The 17630-nt window shown below is 41.8% G+C and overlaps 1 protein-coding gene across 4 annotated transcripts in view; it reads right to left on the reverse strand.

Annotated features, from left to right (window-relative positions):
- Positions 1–17630, reverse strand: part of ACTN1 (actinin alpha 1) — a 122476-nt gene that overhangs the window by 20463 nt on the left and 84383 nt on the right. For all 4 annotated transcript variants that reach the window (XM_066608486.1, XM_066608482.1, XM_066608485.1 and 1 more), the window contains exons 9-13: positions 12951–13043; positions 11531–11761; positions 6117–6264; positions 3690–3840; positions 540–648 (exon numbers count right to left, since the gene is read on the reverse strand). In XM_066608486.1, the coding sequence (XP_066464583.1) occupies positions 540–648; positions 3690–3840; positions 6117–6264; positions 11531–11761; positions 12951–13043 (732 nt within the window). The remainder of the gene's footprint in view (positions 1–539; positions 649–3689; positions 3841–6116; positions 6265–11530; positions 11762–12950; positions 13044–17630) is intronic.

Here is a 17630-nt window from a genome sequence, read left to right on the forward strand (position 1 = left end):
ACTGGGTGCCAATGCAATGCTTCTAGAAGAGAATAGCTCCACACTGCAGGATGCTTTGAAGGCTATGTCAACATTATGGGCCCATAGACTTCCATGAGTATCATACTCAAGATCCATGATACAGCCACAGATCTTAACATATGCCTGTCGGGTAACAGACTAGGAAAAGTCTCAGTTACCCGATCTTCCCTAAGGGCGAGGGAACAAAGTCAAGAAGACTGTATACAGAGCTGCCCCTAATAAGAAGCAGATATGTTTACAGTACATAATTTTAGATCAGGGCACCATAGCTATATTAAAGATTAGAAAAATGCTACAAAAATGGAAGTTGTAGTTACACTTTAATTAGCAAGAATAGGATTCAGAACCACATATGTATTTGCTGCGCTGATAGGTCATAATATACCAGTTTGAGGTATCCCCCATTTTTGTATATATGGGCAAGCTTCTTTCATTACCAACAAGAACATTTTGTCCTTCAAGTACAACTGGTTGATTTTATGCTTGAGTGTTTTAGAAACATACACAGGATTTCCTACCTCCAAAGCCTCTCTACGTTTCTGGGTGAGCGCACCAAGGTTATCCCACTGGTCACAGATTTTTTGGCACCTAGCATTCATACTTGGAGAGTCATAATAATCCAACTCGCTACATGAAAACAAAGGAAGCAAAAGGTCAGTGAGCACAAAAAAAAAAAATAATACAATATATCAATAATGTGTCAAATGCATCCGCAAACCCCATGAGTCCCAGTACAAGCGAGCTGACAAGCTGAGCAGATTACTTAGATTGTTTATTGACTTTTCCATTCACACATTTCTCATCCTCTACAACAAGGCAATGAGTGCTGAAAGTTAAGGAACATAAATGACTATGAACTCCGTGCATAATCAGCACCTCGATTACCCTTCATTGTTAGATAATCTGACATAAGAGAAATGTAGCAGTTGGAAGAGTCACTCATTTTATGCTAGATTAAGGTTCTAATATATCAACACCCATTTATGGAGAAAGACAATTAAAGGGGTTTTCTGGGTGAAAATTACCAATGGCTTATCCTTGGGATAAGTCTTAAATAGCAGATCAACAGGCGTCAGAAAATACATACAGAAACAGACACCTTGTCAAAAAACATCCCACCCCTATAAGAAGTTGTAATCGAATGAAACTTTCTATGTGCGATTGTAATGATGACATAAGTGATCACAATATCAGGACAAAAGGGTTATTTATTGTGGAAAACTGACCACTTGAAGGAAGGCTCTAGAGCAGTGTTGGGCATGGAGGCTCTAGTATACCGTTGTACCGCCTCTAGCATGGATACAAGATGTGATACTGGTGGACATGGAGGCTCCAGTACTCTGTTTTACCACCTCTGGCTTGGATATAAGATGTGATACAGGCAGGCATGGAGGCTCTAGTATCCTGTTGTACTGCCTCTAGCTTGGATACAAGATGTGATACCGGGGGCATGGAGGCCTTAGTATCCTGTTGTACCACCTCTGGCTTAAATACAAGATGTTATACGGACAGACATGGAGGCTCTAGTACCCTGTTGTACTGCCTCTAGTTTGGATGCAAGATGTGATACAGGTGAGCATGGATGCTCTAGTCCCTGTTGGGCCGCCTCTAGCTTGGATACAAGATGTGATATGGGCGGGCATGGAGGCTCTGCCTCTAGCTTGGATACAAGATGTGATATGGGCGGGCATGGAGGCTCTGGTCCCTGTTGGGCAGCCTCTAGCTTGGATGTAGAATGTGTTGCGGGTTGGTATTGAGGCACACAGGTTCCATATGGTATCTGGTGGTACATCAGTTCACTTTTGCTGTAATAGCCTCTAGATCAGTATTTTTTAGCCTTCTGTGGGCTGAAGGCACATCTCATCCAAAAAAAGTACTCTTCTTCGCGTTGCACCACTGGTAACTTATCATGGCACACCATTGTGCCATGGCTCCCTGGTTAGGAATCCCTGCTCTACGTCATGTCAATTTGCAGGCTGCTGAAGTTGGAATCCCAAATGGTCCCATATATGTTCTATTGGTGATGAATCTGGTGACCAGGTGGCCACAGAAGTGTGACAATGTTGTGGAGGGTCCTGTGACCCCCTTGTGTGTGCAGCCGGGCATTAACCTGCTGAAAAATGCCTCTTAGAAGCTGCCATGTAAGGAACACATGTGGCTGCAAAATGTCCTGAACATATCACTGAGCAGTCATTGTGCCTTGTACCACTACTAGGGGTGACTAATTGTTGTATGCGATGCCCCCCAAACCATCACACCAGCAGTGGAGGCAGGGTGCTGCTCCACAGCATTGGCAGGATTGAGCTGCTCACCCCATGGTCTCCAGACATGAACACAGACATGTTCAGTGCCCAAACTAAACCTAGATTCATCACTGAAGACAAACCGTTCCACTCTGTAGCAGTCCAGTTTTGTCATTCACAACAGCATCGCAAATGGTGGTGACCGTGAATGGGTTTCAAAAGGCAGTACATGTAATGGGTGTCATGTGACCAAATTCAGCCAAGTGCTGGAAATGGTTCCGACACAGGTGCCTATAACAATGGCACCATCTGTCTCTGGAGGGCAGGCAACGAAACAGTTGGAGCTCCTTGCGCTTGTAGGACGATCAGACAATATTCTCTACTGGTGGTCTGTTGAGGGCATTCTGAGCCCGGTCGCTCTGTATACATGCCCTCTTGCATCCACTGGTCCCAACACCTCCTAACTTCTGGTCAGATCGGCCCAGTTCGTGGATAATTCGTCAATACGACCATCCAGCTTCTCGCTTTAATGCTCTCTTCTCAAACTCGATTAAGTGGGCAAAATTTCTTTGAATGCATTGTAGAAGCATCTAGTGGTCAACAAGCTCTACACAAGCTAAATGGAGGTCTGCCAGAAATGCAAGTACATGACAAAGTCTATAAACATGTGGAACACGGTGGAAGTATGCAAGATAATGGGCCCAATTTATCAATACGGTCTAAAAGAAAACATGCCCTTGCTGCCCATAGCAACCAATTACAGCTCAGTTTTCATTTCTCAAACTGATCTGGTAAAATTAAAAGTTGTGCTGTGATTGGTTGCTATGGGGAACAAAGACACGTTTTCTTTTAGACAGTTTTGATAATTGAGGCCCAATATTTTTCTGTAAGCTACAAAACAGTGAATGGATCTTTGATCACCACTGGATTATGAATACATTTAAAGCTGCATTTAGACGGCGATTATTGCTCAAATTTCGCTCACAAGCCATCTTTTGAGTGATAATCGCTGCGTCTAAACGCGTGCCCATTGTGCACTTTTCACACACTATTTGTTCATTGCTTACTTCAAACCAGCTTGAAAACAGTCGTTCCTGCTTATCAGGACAGCATGCTGAGTTCTCTGTGGGTAGCGCTGATAACATTTTCAGCTGCAGACCCACTCGAGAACAAGGGAGCTGAATGTAGATAACAGACCCCCAGCTGTTATCTGCATTCATTGAAATGCTTCATTTGCACACTAATAAGCTACTAAGTAGCTACTTAGTAGTTTATGCAAAGTGATCGCTCAAAGCTGTTACTCAAATGGCCGTTTTAGGCGATTTTTGAGCGATCACCGTTGTGTCTAAATGGGCCTTTACTCACAAGCTTCATAAGATCTACAAAGAAGAATTGTAAAATAATAAGAGGATATGCCAGACATACTTGAGTTCTTGGGCAATGGCTGCTATTTGCTCTACTCGGTCCTGATGAGCTGCCAAATCACTTTCAAAGGCCTCATGTTTCTTCAGCAAAGCTTTGATTTCAGACAGACTTGCCGTTTCATAGTCTCTCTTCTGCAACATGTTTTCCTTTCCTGTTGAAGTTAAGAACCGTGAGTGCTAGCACTGAAACATGTTTGACAGTCTTGGTGGGCACTCGTGCCATTGGGGAACCGCTTAACAATCCCATCCCTACTATAACCCTGAAAGCTTTTGCAGTCTGAGGAACCCTATACAGGTGTAAAGGAACTTCAGGTATTCCATGTAACACTGGTTAGGAAGCACTAATAATGGTAAATATTCACAGAACAAAAACTCAATTCTATTAGAACACAAAATTCCAAATCCTTAAGGATGCTCTCCCCCCCCCCCCCCCTTCAAAAAAAACCTAACTCTTATTTAGCCATCAACACAGCTGTCTGGGGCTTGTTTTTTGTGGGCCGAGTTGTATTTTTGATTGGTACCATTCAATGTATCATATAATGTACTGAAAAACTTTTAAGTTAAAAACTAAGTTTTTCAGTACTGCCAAAACTATTTTTCCGTTGACAAAGTTGTGCGAGGACTTTTTTTTTTTTTACTGGGACGTCCTGTAGTCTGCATATTGACTTTATTCGTTGGATCAGTTCGATTACAGTGATACTAAAATTTATATAGCTTGATTAGTACTTACAAAATTTATTTTCTTTCATTTTTTCTTTTTGCGGGACAACCTTTGGTTTCTATCGACTCCATTTTGGGGTATATATGACTTTTTATAACATTTTGAGGTACAAATGCTTTTCATATTTTTTCCTTGGAGACATGGTGACCGTAAAAAGCTAACTTTGGCATTGTGTTTTAGTTTCTGGTGATGTACCCTGTGTGTGGATACATATATATATTTTATTTCAATAGATCAGACTTATGTAAGCATTGACACCATAAGTTTAAAAAAATTAATGGACCTACCTCCCCCCCCTACCCCCATCCTCCTTACTTGCCATACTCTTCCTCCTGCTTTTTCTTCTATCTTATCTGCTCCCTTCTTTACATCCTCTCTTTTTCTCTTCTTTCTTTTTTTATTAGGTAGATTCATGCTGGAATTTATCAATTTACTCAATCCATATCACAAAGGGGAAACTGATTGTCCCTTCCCCCTACGCTCAAAATTTTTTTATAAGTTTATTATACTTGTTCACATTTTGTTCACAACTTTTTACGCCTATCGGCGTCCATCTCCGACCTGGGATTAGCCGGAGAGAAGGTTAGTTAACTAAGATGAGACATCAAGGATCCCCAGGCATATGCAAGGTGCCTTATTATGTTGATGTTACTTCTTTTTCTACCTGGAAGGATTTTCTTAAACACATTATATATTACCTGGAAAATCTCTGATTTTATATTGCCCTGAATATTTTTGAATATCTGTATTTGTGCTGATATTTCTAATAAAATACATATTCAACGTAAAAAATAAATGCAAAACAAACTGCTAAAAATGGGAAGTGGGCTATTTTTTTGTAGTCAAAAACTTAGTTGAACTTATTCTTCCTTTTTCCTTTTTTTTAAGCCCCCACACTTGAACTGGCAATCATCTTCAGCATTATAGTATATTGTATTTCTGCAGGTATTCTATTAAGCAATGCTCCAGAAACATCGTAATAGGCATAAATAAATGGCAGCCCTGGGGGCCTTCATAGGGCCCCAAGCTACCATGACAACAGAACAGTACCCTGCAATCTCATTGTGAGGGGGACAGCTGTTCATATCAGGCCATTTAAAGGCTGTCAGATTTGACAACAGCATCTAAATGGTTGACAGAAGTAATTGGAGTTATTTGATCAAAGACAGCCAGCAGCCGCCTTGTATGAAAAGGGCTTGGCTACTGGGCCCACGCCATACACACCCTGCCTCCAGAGGGCGTACATATACACTCTTTAGTGTTAAGGGATTACATTTCCTGTTCAGTTTCCTTTGATGGATTATACACAGCATTTTATACACGTATCCTTATACGTTTGTGAGATAGTTTAGGGGGAATCAACTTATAGTCTGAACCACTTTGGTTGTTTGGTGCTTTTTAAAATGTTTTTGCCTGTTTTTGTGTAATACTGACTTTTTACTATTAAAACTCTAAAATCTTTTGTTGCTTTTTATTTTCTAATACAAGAGTGTAAAGAACTTCAGAATCGGATCACTGTGTGGTCCATCTATATAGTAGGTCCATTCTGCAGTGTGCTAGCTACAGTTCATCTCTGTAGTATTGTTGCTTTATACTCTCAAAGAACTAGAACAGTAAACTAATGTAGAGGATGGAAAATACGGAACAAGTCTGAGAACAACTTGTGACAAGTCAGCTCTGGGATACATGCTATGAGTGTGATCTTACCATCAGTCCAGGCTTCATGAATACAAGCCTTTTGACGAAACTTTTCAGCCAAGTGGTCTAGTCTTTCCATCCTCCGGATCTCATTCAGCATCCACTCCTCATAGCCCTTCTCTGCTTGCTCCAAACCACCCCATGCATTGTTTATATCCTGGGAAAGAATCAAGAAACACAATCAATCTTGTAGTTACATGAAGTCACTGAAAGGAGAATAACTGCAAGCAAATGCAATGTGAAAATAAGCACGGTGGACATAGTAAAACATCCAAGAAGCAATGTCAAGACATAATAGCATACAAATAATCTAACTCAAAATCACTGCATTGTCCAACAAGTTATTGGAGAAGTTAGAATGTTTTCTCTAAAGAAACTTACCATTATTGGACAGTGGTAAGTAAATGACAATCTGCTAATATTTAATGATCCAATTTCGGAGATTTTCTTGAGATTTTCCACTTTCCAAATTATTTTGCATAATTGCTTTATTTATGGGACAGGCGGCATTGAGGTTTACAAAGGTCTATGTCTTCATACTTCTAGTGCTCAAATAACTGAGCATGTGTGCAAATTTTATGGCATGTGGAATGGAATACATTCTATGGACGTCTGTGTATATAGTTATATTTCTTCCATGGACTTGATATACATGTAAAACACAGTTCCTCCCCTCCTTTTTCTGCAGCTCTGGTTTACACCGCTTCAGTAATTAGACTTTGGCATAATAAAAGGTTGCCATATTTAGTGTTGAGTGATTATTAAAATAAATCGGTTTGGGAGTCAGTTACCCAATTTTAAAAAAGAATTGTGAATCTGGACTTCCAATTCCAACTGCCATTAAAAATAGTAATAAAAACCAGGTTCTCTAATTTGACTTCCTTGAACAGGTGGTGGCAGGGGTCCAGTAGTACGCACTGCTGCCTTGTAGTGGCGGGGTCCCAGGCTTAAATTCCCATCAAGGTCAGATTTAAACCCAAAACCCCAGCAATGCAAGGCAAAGTGCCAAGACAACAAGTCTGTCCTTTCTGCTCAAGCAGAGAACCAATTATTTTGGTGTTTTTTGCTAAAATCCAATTTACCAAAAAAAACAAAAACCCCAGATTTTATCACCTTGATGATCATGATGAACAATAATTATAATGGGGTTGTCCAAGAATAAAAAATATTTTTAAATGGATCGGCATGTGATAAAATAAATGAAGCTGTACTTACCTTCCGTGAAACAGAGGGTGGCTCTAGTTAGGATCTGGACAGATCTTCACAGCAGCCACTAAACTGTTTCCCATGGAGAGAAGGATCTTTATAGCAGCCACTAAACGGTTTCCCATGAAGAGAAGAGGTGAGTACTGCTTCCTTTGTTATTTTATCACATAGCCAGCCATTTTTTTTTTCTAGAAACGCAAACAGCTTCTTTAAGGCCCCATGTCCACGGGCGAGGCGGAATATTGCCCAGCAACAGAGGAGAGAACTGTCAGTTCTCTGAAGTGAGTTTATCTGACAGATAGGTTTACCATGGAGAATTGCAGCAAATTGCAGCATGCTGCGATTTAAGTCTCGCAAGTGGAGAATCGCTACGATTCTCCGATCGTGGACAGGAGGCCGCACTTTCCATAGCAATGCTATGGAAAACATGCACTGGGTTACTCATGGCCGGATCATCGCCGTGGGTAACGCAACGTACAATCGCCCATAGACAGTAGCCCTAAAAATACTGGAGATATGATGCACTATCTAGAAGGATGGTTCTTCACCGAGAACTGCGGTTGCCAATTCAGCTTATTCTCCTCCATGCAATACTGCAGCTGTCATAAATAAAACACACTTTTTTAAAGATGTAGCAGCATTTTATGATGTGTAGTGAGAGTGAATACAACTCATGTTTATCTAGGGTGGGGAATAGTTTAGCTGAATTTTTACATGCCTGTCAAACACCTTTTTATGATGGTTCTTTATAGTCACTAGCAGGAATTAATATAAACTGGAAGGAAAGAAAGAACCCTCCTTTAAAAGATCATTTTACAGCATAGATCCAAATAAAATATCAGGTGACTTTGTATATATACTATGCTGCACATATCTTTAGTTATGTGATACTTTCGTCCCTAAACAGGTCTACAGCTAAATTCAAAACTGGGCTTATGTTTGGGTTTCCACTTTCCTGCTCTGTCATGAGTATGAAAACGGGATCCCTGCCCGAACGGATTCATACTATGATGGAATCAAATGGCGCCGAACAAGCCCCATGGACTATAGTTAGGTACATCCAGCTTTCGTTGTGTCTTCAGGTAATTTCCCGAATAGAATAGAATTCATCTGGAATGTTATGGCAGATATGCATCTGATGCTCCAATATAGATGCGAATGTGGCCTTACAGTTACATGTCCGATGGTAAAGAAAAATAAGTTTAAAAAAATTAGTGTCAGTGTTCAAGGTTAAAAAAAGAAAACAAACTCGTACATCTTGTGTAAAACAAAAAACAAACTGAAGTTTTGGGTAGGCGCGAACTATGAGATTTTGTTAAAGATGGATTAAGCTAAAGGATCAGAGCTGGATCAAGCTACAGGATCAGATACTCACCTGTATCCCCCAGCCTGGCCCTGTCACTCACAAACTCAGAGATTGTTGTATAGAATGCAGTCCTTCAGCGCGTGCAGTGTACTCTCATTATGACATTAGTTTAATTTTTGCGGCTCATAGGACCTGACCGATGCTCTATAAAAGGCCATGGACACCTTTTGACATGTAAAAATTATTTCATTTTTAGATCCACCTGATGCAGTTTGCAAACTGCTCCTAAGTTTCAGAATATTCTCATGTGGAAGTGTCCCTCCCAGTCATACATGTTGGATATGAGGTGTGTGTCCATGATGCGGCTTTTTTCATTAGCCCTCATTAGCGCAGCAATTTCATTGCTCTACTGCTCTTTTTGCAGCCCATGAGTGACTACTTCTTTCTTGTGCCAACAGACAATGCGGAGGAGCATGCGACTCCCTTTTCGACCTGCAGAATAGGACATGGGTGCTCTACTTTCTGTCTAAGGGTACTTTTAGATAAGCTGATTTATCACTTGAACAAGCGAGTGAAGGTACTGCTAGCTCATTCATTCTCATATTATTGCCTCGTTCCAACAAAAATCATTCAGTCTTTCATAGTCGCTGTACAGGCGAATGAGAGGGACTGAACAAGTGCTGTTTGAACCAAATGATAAGTGAATGAGCCAACGATGATTTTTATGCCTGCAGAAAATGGGCAAATGAAAAGTGAATGATTACAGTTTGTTTTGACATTGGCTCGCGTTGCAGCCGAACGATCGTTCGTTTTTTGCGCATCATGACTTTTTGAACGATAATCATTCCGTGTTCAGTCAGCAGTGTGTAACAGTGATTGCGAAATAGTTGCGCAATCACTTTTGTTATTGTTTTTATTAAGCAAGGGTAATGGCGAGCCGACTGTATTAATTGTTTAGCTATATTTCCAAATACAATATAATACACCGGCAATTGAATTACATTATTCCCCATAACTAAAATCTTACGTGGCAGAAAAAAACTGCTATCATATTTGAATTCAGCGCACTAAAGTTACTATAAATCAGCTATCTGCTACAAAAATAGTGTTGCACAGTGTAATATTTGATAATGAACACTGCCAGCGACTGAATGATTAACGATAATTCATTTGCTTATTATTAGTTGTTCAATTTATGCAGGCATAAAACCAAACGACGCTCGGCCCGTGTAAACAGGCGGTCGTTCAATTATGATTGACTGCCCATCTACTCTAAACAGAAGTGGGTGCCTGGAAGCTCTGCCTTCATTTAAGTAAGCGATAACAGTTGAGATAACCGTCAGGAACTTAAGACTTAAATCATGACTTTCATGTAAAGTAACTGTAAGGGCTTAGTCAGACGGGCGTTTTTAGCCGCGATTTGCGCATGCGCATGTGTCCGGCGATTTTATAAAACCATTGCTTTGCAATGGTATCGGACACATGAGCGCTTTTTATGTGCTCGTCCGATAAATTATAGAACAGAAATCGCAGATCGCACCTATGTGCGATCTGCGATTGCTGTTCTCTTGTCTATATGCGCTCAATGGGGCCGGCGGCAGCAGCGCCGACCCCATTGAGAACATATAGAATACAAATCATTCTTCTCTGCCACAGCTGTAACAGCTGTGGCAGAGAAGAACGATGTTTGCCCATTGAATTCAATGGAGCCGGCAATACAACCATCTCCATTGAAAGCAATGGGCTGCCGGCGAGCGCTGGATGAATTGTCGGGAAGGGCTTAAATATATAAGCCCTTCCCTGCAATTCATCCTAAAATGTGTTAAAATAAAAAAAAATTGTATACTCACCTTTCCGCTGCAGCCGGAGTTCTGCCGCGGCCGCTGTCAGTTCTCCTGAACTGCTTCTCGGCACTATTCAGCCGGCGGGGCTTTAAAATCCCCGCCTGCTGAATGAGTTGCCTCTGATTGGTCACAGCCTGACCAATCAGAGGCAGGTTTCACTCACACACCCATTCATGAATTCATGAATGGGTGAGTGACTGCTGCCTCTCATTGGCTCAGTGGGAGCTGCCCCTGATTGGTCCCACTGAGCCAATGAGAGGCAGCAGTCACTCACCCATTCATGAATTCATGAATGGGTGTGTGAGTGAAACCTGCCTCTGATTGGTCAGGCTGTGACCAATCAGAGGCAACTCATTCAGCAGGCGGGGATTTTAAAGCCCCGCCGGCTGAATAGTGCCGAGAAGCAGTTCAGGAGAACTGACAGCGGCCGCGGCAGAACTCCGGCTGCAGCGGAAAGGTGAGTATACAATTTTTTTTTATTTTAACACATTTTAGGATGAATTGCAGGGAAGGGCTTATATATTTAAGCCCTTCCCGACAATTCATCCCGGGCTCGCCCGCAGCGCATTGCTTTCAATGGAGCCGGCTGTATTGCCGGCTCCATTGAATGCAATGCGCTGGACAGCTCCGGCCCGTTTCTAATGAAACGCGGCTAGGAGCAGATTTTCGGGCGTTTTTTTCGGCCGATTTTTCGGCGCCGGTCACGCGATTTGCGCATGCGCATCCGTCATGCAATGCGCAAATCGCGCGAAAAAACGCCCGTGTGACTAAGGCCTAAAGCTGCAAATAGGAACCAAAATCTGAAAATATTAAACAATCAATCCAGATAAAGCTTAGCTACTAACATCTTCTCATTTTCAGCATAATTATTTCTCTCCTGCCATTTGCACAGTAGGATTCAGCACTGCAGCAGTTTTGTACACAATTTATATATTCAATTACATAGAAAATTCAGAAAATCATTAAAAATTCATAAAGTTTTATGGATCTATTCCCTCGTTGTGCTGTATGCGTAACATTATATACAGCTCTAAAACTTAATAGATTTTTACATTATCAGTACTCACAGAGATCATCTTCCCCTCGGACGGCATGAATGCTGGTCTGTTGCTAAGCCTCAGCTTAGTTTGAAGAGTGTTAAAGTTGATCTCTAACTGGCACTTTTCTTGGACCTTAGGAGGCTTGTGAAGACGTCTATAATCTCTGAAGTCCTCAAGCTTCTGTTGCATGGCGTGCATAGTATTTTCAGGTGCGCGGTTCTCCAGCCAAGGAATGGTTCGTCGGATCCATTCTAACAGCTACCGGAACAGGAAGATGATCAGGCACCATACATTGCATATATGTAAATACTACAAGAAATACATCTGTTTATGGCCAGAATTAATCACAGAAAGGGATAGCCTTACCACAAGCAAATTAAATATTCTCTCTGCAACATTAGTATTTTCCTACTTTAATCGGATACTGCACTACCCATAATTATGTAATAGGTTTCCAAACTATTTCTGCTTTTGACTTCCCACTTTCAGAAAAAAAAATTAACTGTGAAAATGTATCATTTTAAAAAGAACAGAACCTCGTGTGCCTGATGTGGGCAAATTTGAATGGCGCAGCTTTGATGCATGGCCCCTTAATAGTCAACAGCTGCATTTGAGACCCCAACAATTTGCTTGGTTGATCACAATATGTGGGTCAGGAAGGGTATAGTTTCTCGTTAAGGATAGCACTTCGGAGCACTAAGGAGACTTCTCAAGGCCATCCATGCGCCTCTGGGAAATATGCAAATAGGAGATGAAACAATACCTCAGCAGTGCCACCTGTTGGAAGACCGCAGTCTTGCAAGTCAGTGCAGATCTTTTAAAAGGACCCTTATAACAATGACTGGCAATTGTAAGAGAAAGCCAGAATAACCATGAACAGATAGCTGTTTTGAGGCGATTGCGCGCGCGCCACCCGCCCCCGCCCCCCCCCCCCCCCCCCCATTCCTGTCAGTGCGCAGTGGGCAATCACCCCGAAACAGCTGTTGGTGTATAGTTATGCTGACTTTGGCTTACAATTGCCAGTCATTATTATGTCTCCCTTAAAAAGTCTCAATGACTTGCAGGAATGCTGCCTTCCAATAGGTGGCGTTGCAGAGGTATAGTTCCATCTTCCCATTCACAATATGTCAGAATGGCCAATTGTGTCATGTTAAATGGTTCTATATTTTAAAAGATGTTTAGCCATTAATACTCCTACTTTTTAATATATCTAAAAATGTGTTTCATGGTTTATGAGATATATGGCCACCTCAATTTTTAAGAAATAACCTTTCCCCCTTTCACTTACAGCAATCAGTGATGAGCGCTCCTTGTCTGACTTTTACAATAACTTCCTCCCCCTCATTATAAGGAAATATGTCCATAAGTAATTAAGGTTATATAGTTCTAACATTCAACCTGGCATTATGATATTCGATCATTTTCCCTCTTCTGTCCCAAAACTCACATCACTTGCTAGTCTTTCATAGTCTTCCATAAGCTGTTCATTCTCCTGATTCACAGCTAGCACTTTACAGATACGATTGGCTGCCGTTTCCGCCTGCATAAAAAAGGAACAATACTGTTACAACAGCAGAATAGCATAAAATATTCTTCATATATCAGCCATAGCAATTTGCAAGCCACAAAATAAAATTAGTTAAAATGCGTAGGGTATAGAGATGAGCGAGCATACTCGTCCGAGCTTGATGCTCGTTCGAGTATTAGGGTGCTCGAGATGCTCGTTACTCGAGACGAGCACCACGTAGTACTCGTCTCGATTAAACGAGCACTGACCATTGAATTCAATGGAGCCGGCAATACAGCTGGCTCCATTGAAATCAATGGGCTGCCGGCGATCGCGGGATGAATTGTCGGGAAGGGCTTAAATATATAAGCCCTTCCCTGCAATTCATCCAGAAATGTGTAAAAATAAAAAAAATATATATATACTCACCTTGTCCCGGCAGAACGATGTTAGCCCATTGAATTCAATGAAGCCGGCAATACAGCCGGCTCCATTAAAAGCAATGGGCTGCCGGCGATCGCGGGATGAATTGTCGGGAAGGGGTTAAATATATAAGCCCTTTCCTGCAATTCATCCAGAAATGTGTAAATGTGTAAATATATATATATATATATATATATATATATATATATATATATATATATATATATATACATATATATATACATATATATATATACATATATATATATATATACATATATATATATATACATACATACATACATACTCACCTGGTCCCGGCAGAACGATGTTAGCCCAATGAATTCCTGAACTGCTGTGAGTAGTATTCAGAAGCCGGGCATTTAAAATCCCCGGCTGCTGAATGAGCTGCCTCTAATTGGTCACAGCCTGACCAATCAGAGGCAGATTCCACTCACACACCCATTCATGAATTTATGAATGGGTGAGTGACTGCTGCCTCTGATTGGCTCAGCGGGACCAATCAGATGAGAGGCAGCAGTCACTCACCCATTCATAAATTCATGAATGGGTGTGTGAGTGGAATCTGCCTCTGATTGGTCAGGCTGTGACCAATTAGAGGCAGCTCATTCAGCAGGCGGGGATTTTAAATGCCCGGCTTCTGAATACTACTCACAGCAGTTCAGGAATTCATTGGGCTAACATCGTTCTGCCGGGACCAGGTGAGTATATATATATATTTTTTATTTTTATACATTTCTGGATGAATTGCAGGGAAGGGCTTATATATTTAACCCCTTCCCGACAATTCATCCCGCGATCGCCAGCAGCCCATTGCTTTTAATGGAGCCGGCTGTATTGCCGACTCCATTGAATTCAATGGGCTAATATCGTTCTGCCGGGACCAGGTGAGTATATATATATTTTTTATTTTTACACATTTCTGGATGAATTGCAGGGAAGGGCTTATATATTTAAGCCCTTCCCGACAATTCATCCCGCGATCGCCAGCAGCCCATTGATTTCAATGGAGCCAGCTGTATTGCCGGCTCCATTGAATTCAATGGGCTAATATCGTTCTGCCGGGACAAGGTGAGTATTTCTTTTTACTTTTTACACATTTCTGGATGAATTGCAGGGGACAATCCATCCCGCGATCGCCGGCAGCCCATTGCTTTCAATGGAGCCAGCTGTATTGCCGGCTCCATTGAATTCAATGGGCTAACATCGTTCTTCTCTGCCACAGAGGAGAACGATCTTTATGCTGACAGTGCGGGGGGGGGGGGGGGGGGGGGGGGTCTCACTCTTGCCACTATTGTGGCTTAATAGTCGGACCTGGGAACTTGAGATGCAGCCCAACATGTAGCCCCTCGCCTGCCCTATCCGTTTCTGTGTTGTTCCCATCACTTTCTTGAATTTCCCAGGTTTTCACAAATGAAAACCTTAGCGAGCATCGGCGATATACAAAAATGCTCGAGTCGCCCATTGACTTCAATGGGGTTCGTTACTCGAAACGAACTCTCGAGCATCACTGAAAGTTCGACTCGAGTAACGAGCACCCGAGCATTTTGGTGCTCGCTCATCTCTAGTAGGGTAATATCCCAAAAATACACAATTGCATGCCATTCAGAAATTCCCCTCCTACCCTGTACTTACTAGTACACGTATATTAACAAGCCCAAAGAAAAAAAAGTTAGTGGGACATTTTGGAAAACTCATCAGTTTTGAAATCCCCCCCAAAAAAAATGTCCCTGAGTGCACCCACTCTTAAAACTGACATCCTAGAAGCTCAAGGTTCCCTTACACAGATGAACCCTCGAAAGTATGGAAGATGACCACCCGACTATCCCCTAATAGCAGAGCAAAGAAGGACCCGGCATGCTGGATTTTCACATCTCTAATCTCCTTTGTTTTCGTGTTTAGGCTGTGGCTTTTCACCCCCAACCCATTAAATAAACGTACTCTCAGCTGAGCCTGCATATATATGGGGTAATCGGGAAAAATAACTGCAGGAAAGTTTACACAATTAATGGTCTACCTAAAGTCAATTTCACACATCTAAACATTAAAATCAATGAGGTCACTTGATGCTGAGGTCAAGGACTTCCCTGACATGTCTTCTCCAGATTATGACAATCTAGAGGCTGAAGAGCGTTATCTACCCTGTTATCTGTATAAATAACTACTCAACTATTAACTGCTCCAACAGAGGATTTATTTATACAGAAGACAGGTAGAACAGGAAATTACTATGAAAGCAATGAAGTTGTCAAAATTTAGCAGAAGCAGACTACATCAATCCTAAAGATCTCAGCATTCTAAGACTTCGGTAAGATCAACCACAGCCTGGATGAAAATTGTCAACTTTTGCTTAAAAGGGCGTTTTTCTTAGTTGTAAACAATCGATGGCCAATCCTCAGGATAGCTCATCAATAGTAGATTGGCTGCGGTCTGTTGACTAGGACCCCTGTTGGTCAGCTGTTTTCCATGCTGCTGCACTCATGTATTAAACTGAATTCTGCAGGAAGCAGACAGATCCGTTCTTATTGCAGTGGCCAGGTTTGGTATTGCAGGCAAAGGTCCCATTAATGTCAATGGGAACTTGGCCTGCAATGCCAAGCCTGGCCACAGCAGAAAGTACAGAGCCATCTTCTTTCTGCAGAATTCAGCTCAGGGCACAAGCACATCAGCCTGGCAAACAGCTGATCTGTGGAGGTCCTGGGCAACGGACCCCAGCCAATTTACTATTGATTACTTATCCGGAGGATAGTTTGCAAGTCAATAGTTTACAACCGGAAAATCCCTTTAAACAATCCAAAAATCGAACTGCATTTCATGCAAAGGCAAATCAATTTCAATAATACTGTAGATTTTTTTTTGCCTATAACATTATGAATACGTGTTAGAAAATTTCAGCACATTGCTAGGGGGACCTTTTAGATAACTTTTCAGATTGTGAATATTTGGGTTAGATATATGAACCTGATGTCCACTAATGCTTACACGGTTAAGAGACAAACCAATTTCAACTGAAGTGAATGGGTTTCGAAATGGATGGTAAATGGACAAGTCATGCTTGGTGTTTTATAGTAAAGTATTAAAGGGGTTGTCTCGCGAAAGCAAGTGGGGTTAAGCACTTCTGCATGGCCATATTAATGCACTTTGTAATATACATCGTGCATTAAATATGAGCCATACAGAAGTTATTCACTTACCTTCCCTGCGCTGGCGTCCCCGTCTCCATGGCTCCGTCTAACTTCAGCGTCTAATCGCCCGATTAGACCCGCTTGCGCAGAAGGGTCTTCTGCCTTCGGCTCGGTGTGGCACGAGCGGCGTTTTGGCTCTGCCCCTTCTACGCGTCATCGCATAGCTCCGCCCCGTCACGTGTGCCAATTCCAGCCAATCAGGAGGCTGAAATCGGCACACGTGACTGGGCGGAGCTACGCGATGCCGCTTAGAAGGGGGCGGAGCCAGAACGCCGCTGCTGCAGAGCCGAAGGCAGAACACCCTTCTGCACAAGCGCGTCTAATCGGGCGATTAGACGCTGAAGTTAGATGGAGCCATGGCAACAGGGACGCCAGCGCAGGGAAGGTAAGTGAATAACTTCTGTATGGCTCATATTTAATGCACGATGTATATTACAAAGTGCATTAATATGGCCATACAGAAGTGCTAAACCCCACTTGCTTTCGCGAGACAACCCCTTTAAGTCTTATTAATGTTATCAATAGTATACTCTCAGAACATTTACTGCAAACCACACACATTAGTGAGAATTAATTCAGATATTTTATATGTGAAGATACACAAGAATTAGTACATACGATCTGGAAGAATTTAACCTATACCTTTAACACTTAGAAGAGACAGGGTTGATCAAGAGCCTGTAAGCAGCATGACAAAATGTATACAATGAATCGTACCCAAATATGAGAAAAGCGATCAAGAGATACAATTATAAAACAATTCTTACTATGGGCACAATAATACATGCAGGATGATGATATGATCGGATATTCAACAAGTGCTTCTCCATGCACACTAATTATAATATAAAAAGCTATATAATCAAAATTAATATGGCAGTAATAGCCTAAGAAAAGTTTGGCCTTCTGGCCACTTCTCTGCTCTCTACTAGTTCAGACTAGTTCAGCCTTGAGCTGACAGATTTGAAGTTGAGTGGTTGCTATGAACAAG

The sequence above is a fragment of the Eleutherodactylus coqui genome, chromosome 6 (assembly GCF_035609145.1).
Source record: "Eleutherodactylus coqui strain aEleCoq1 chromosome 6, aEleCoq1.hap1, whole genome shotgun sequence".
NCBI classification, from domain to species: domain Eukaryota; kingdom Metazoa; phylum Chordata; class Amphibia; order Anura; family Eleutherodactylidae; genus Eleutherodactylus; species Eleutherodactylus coqui.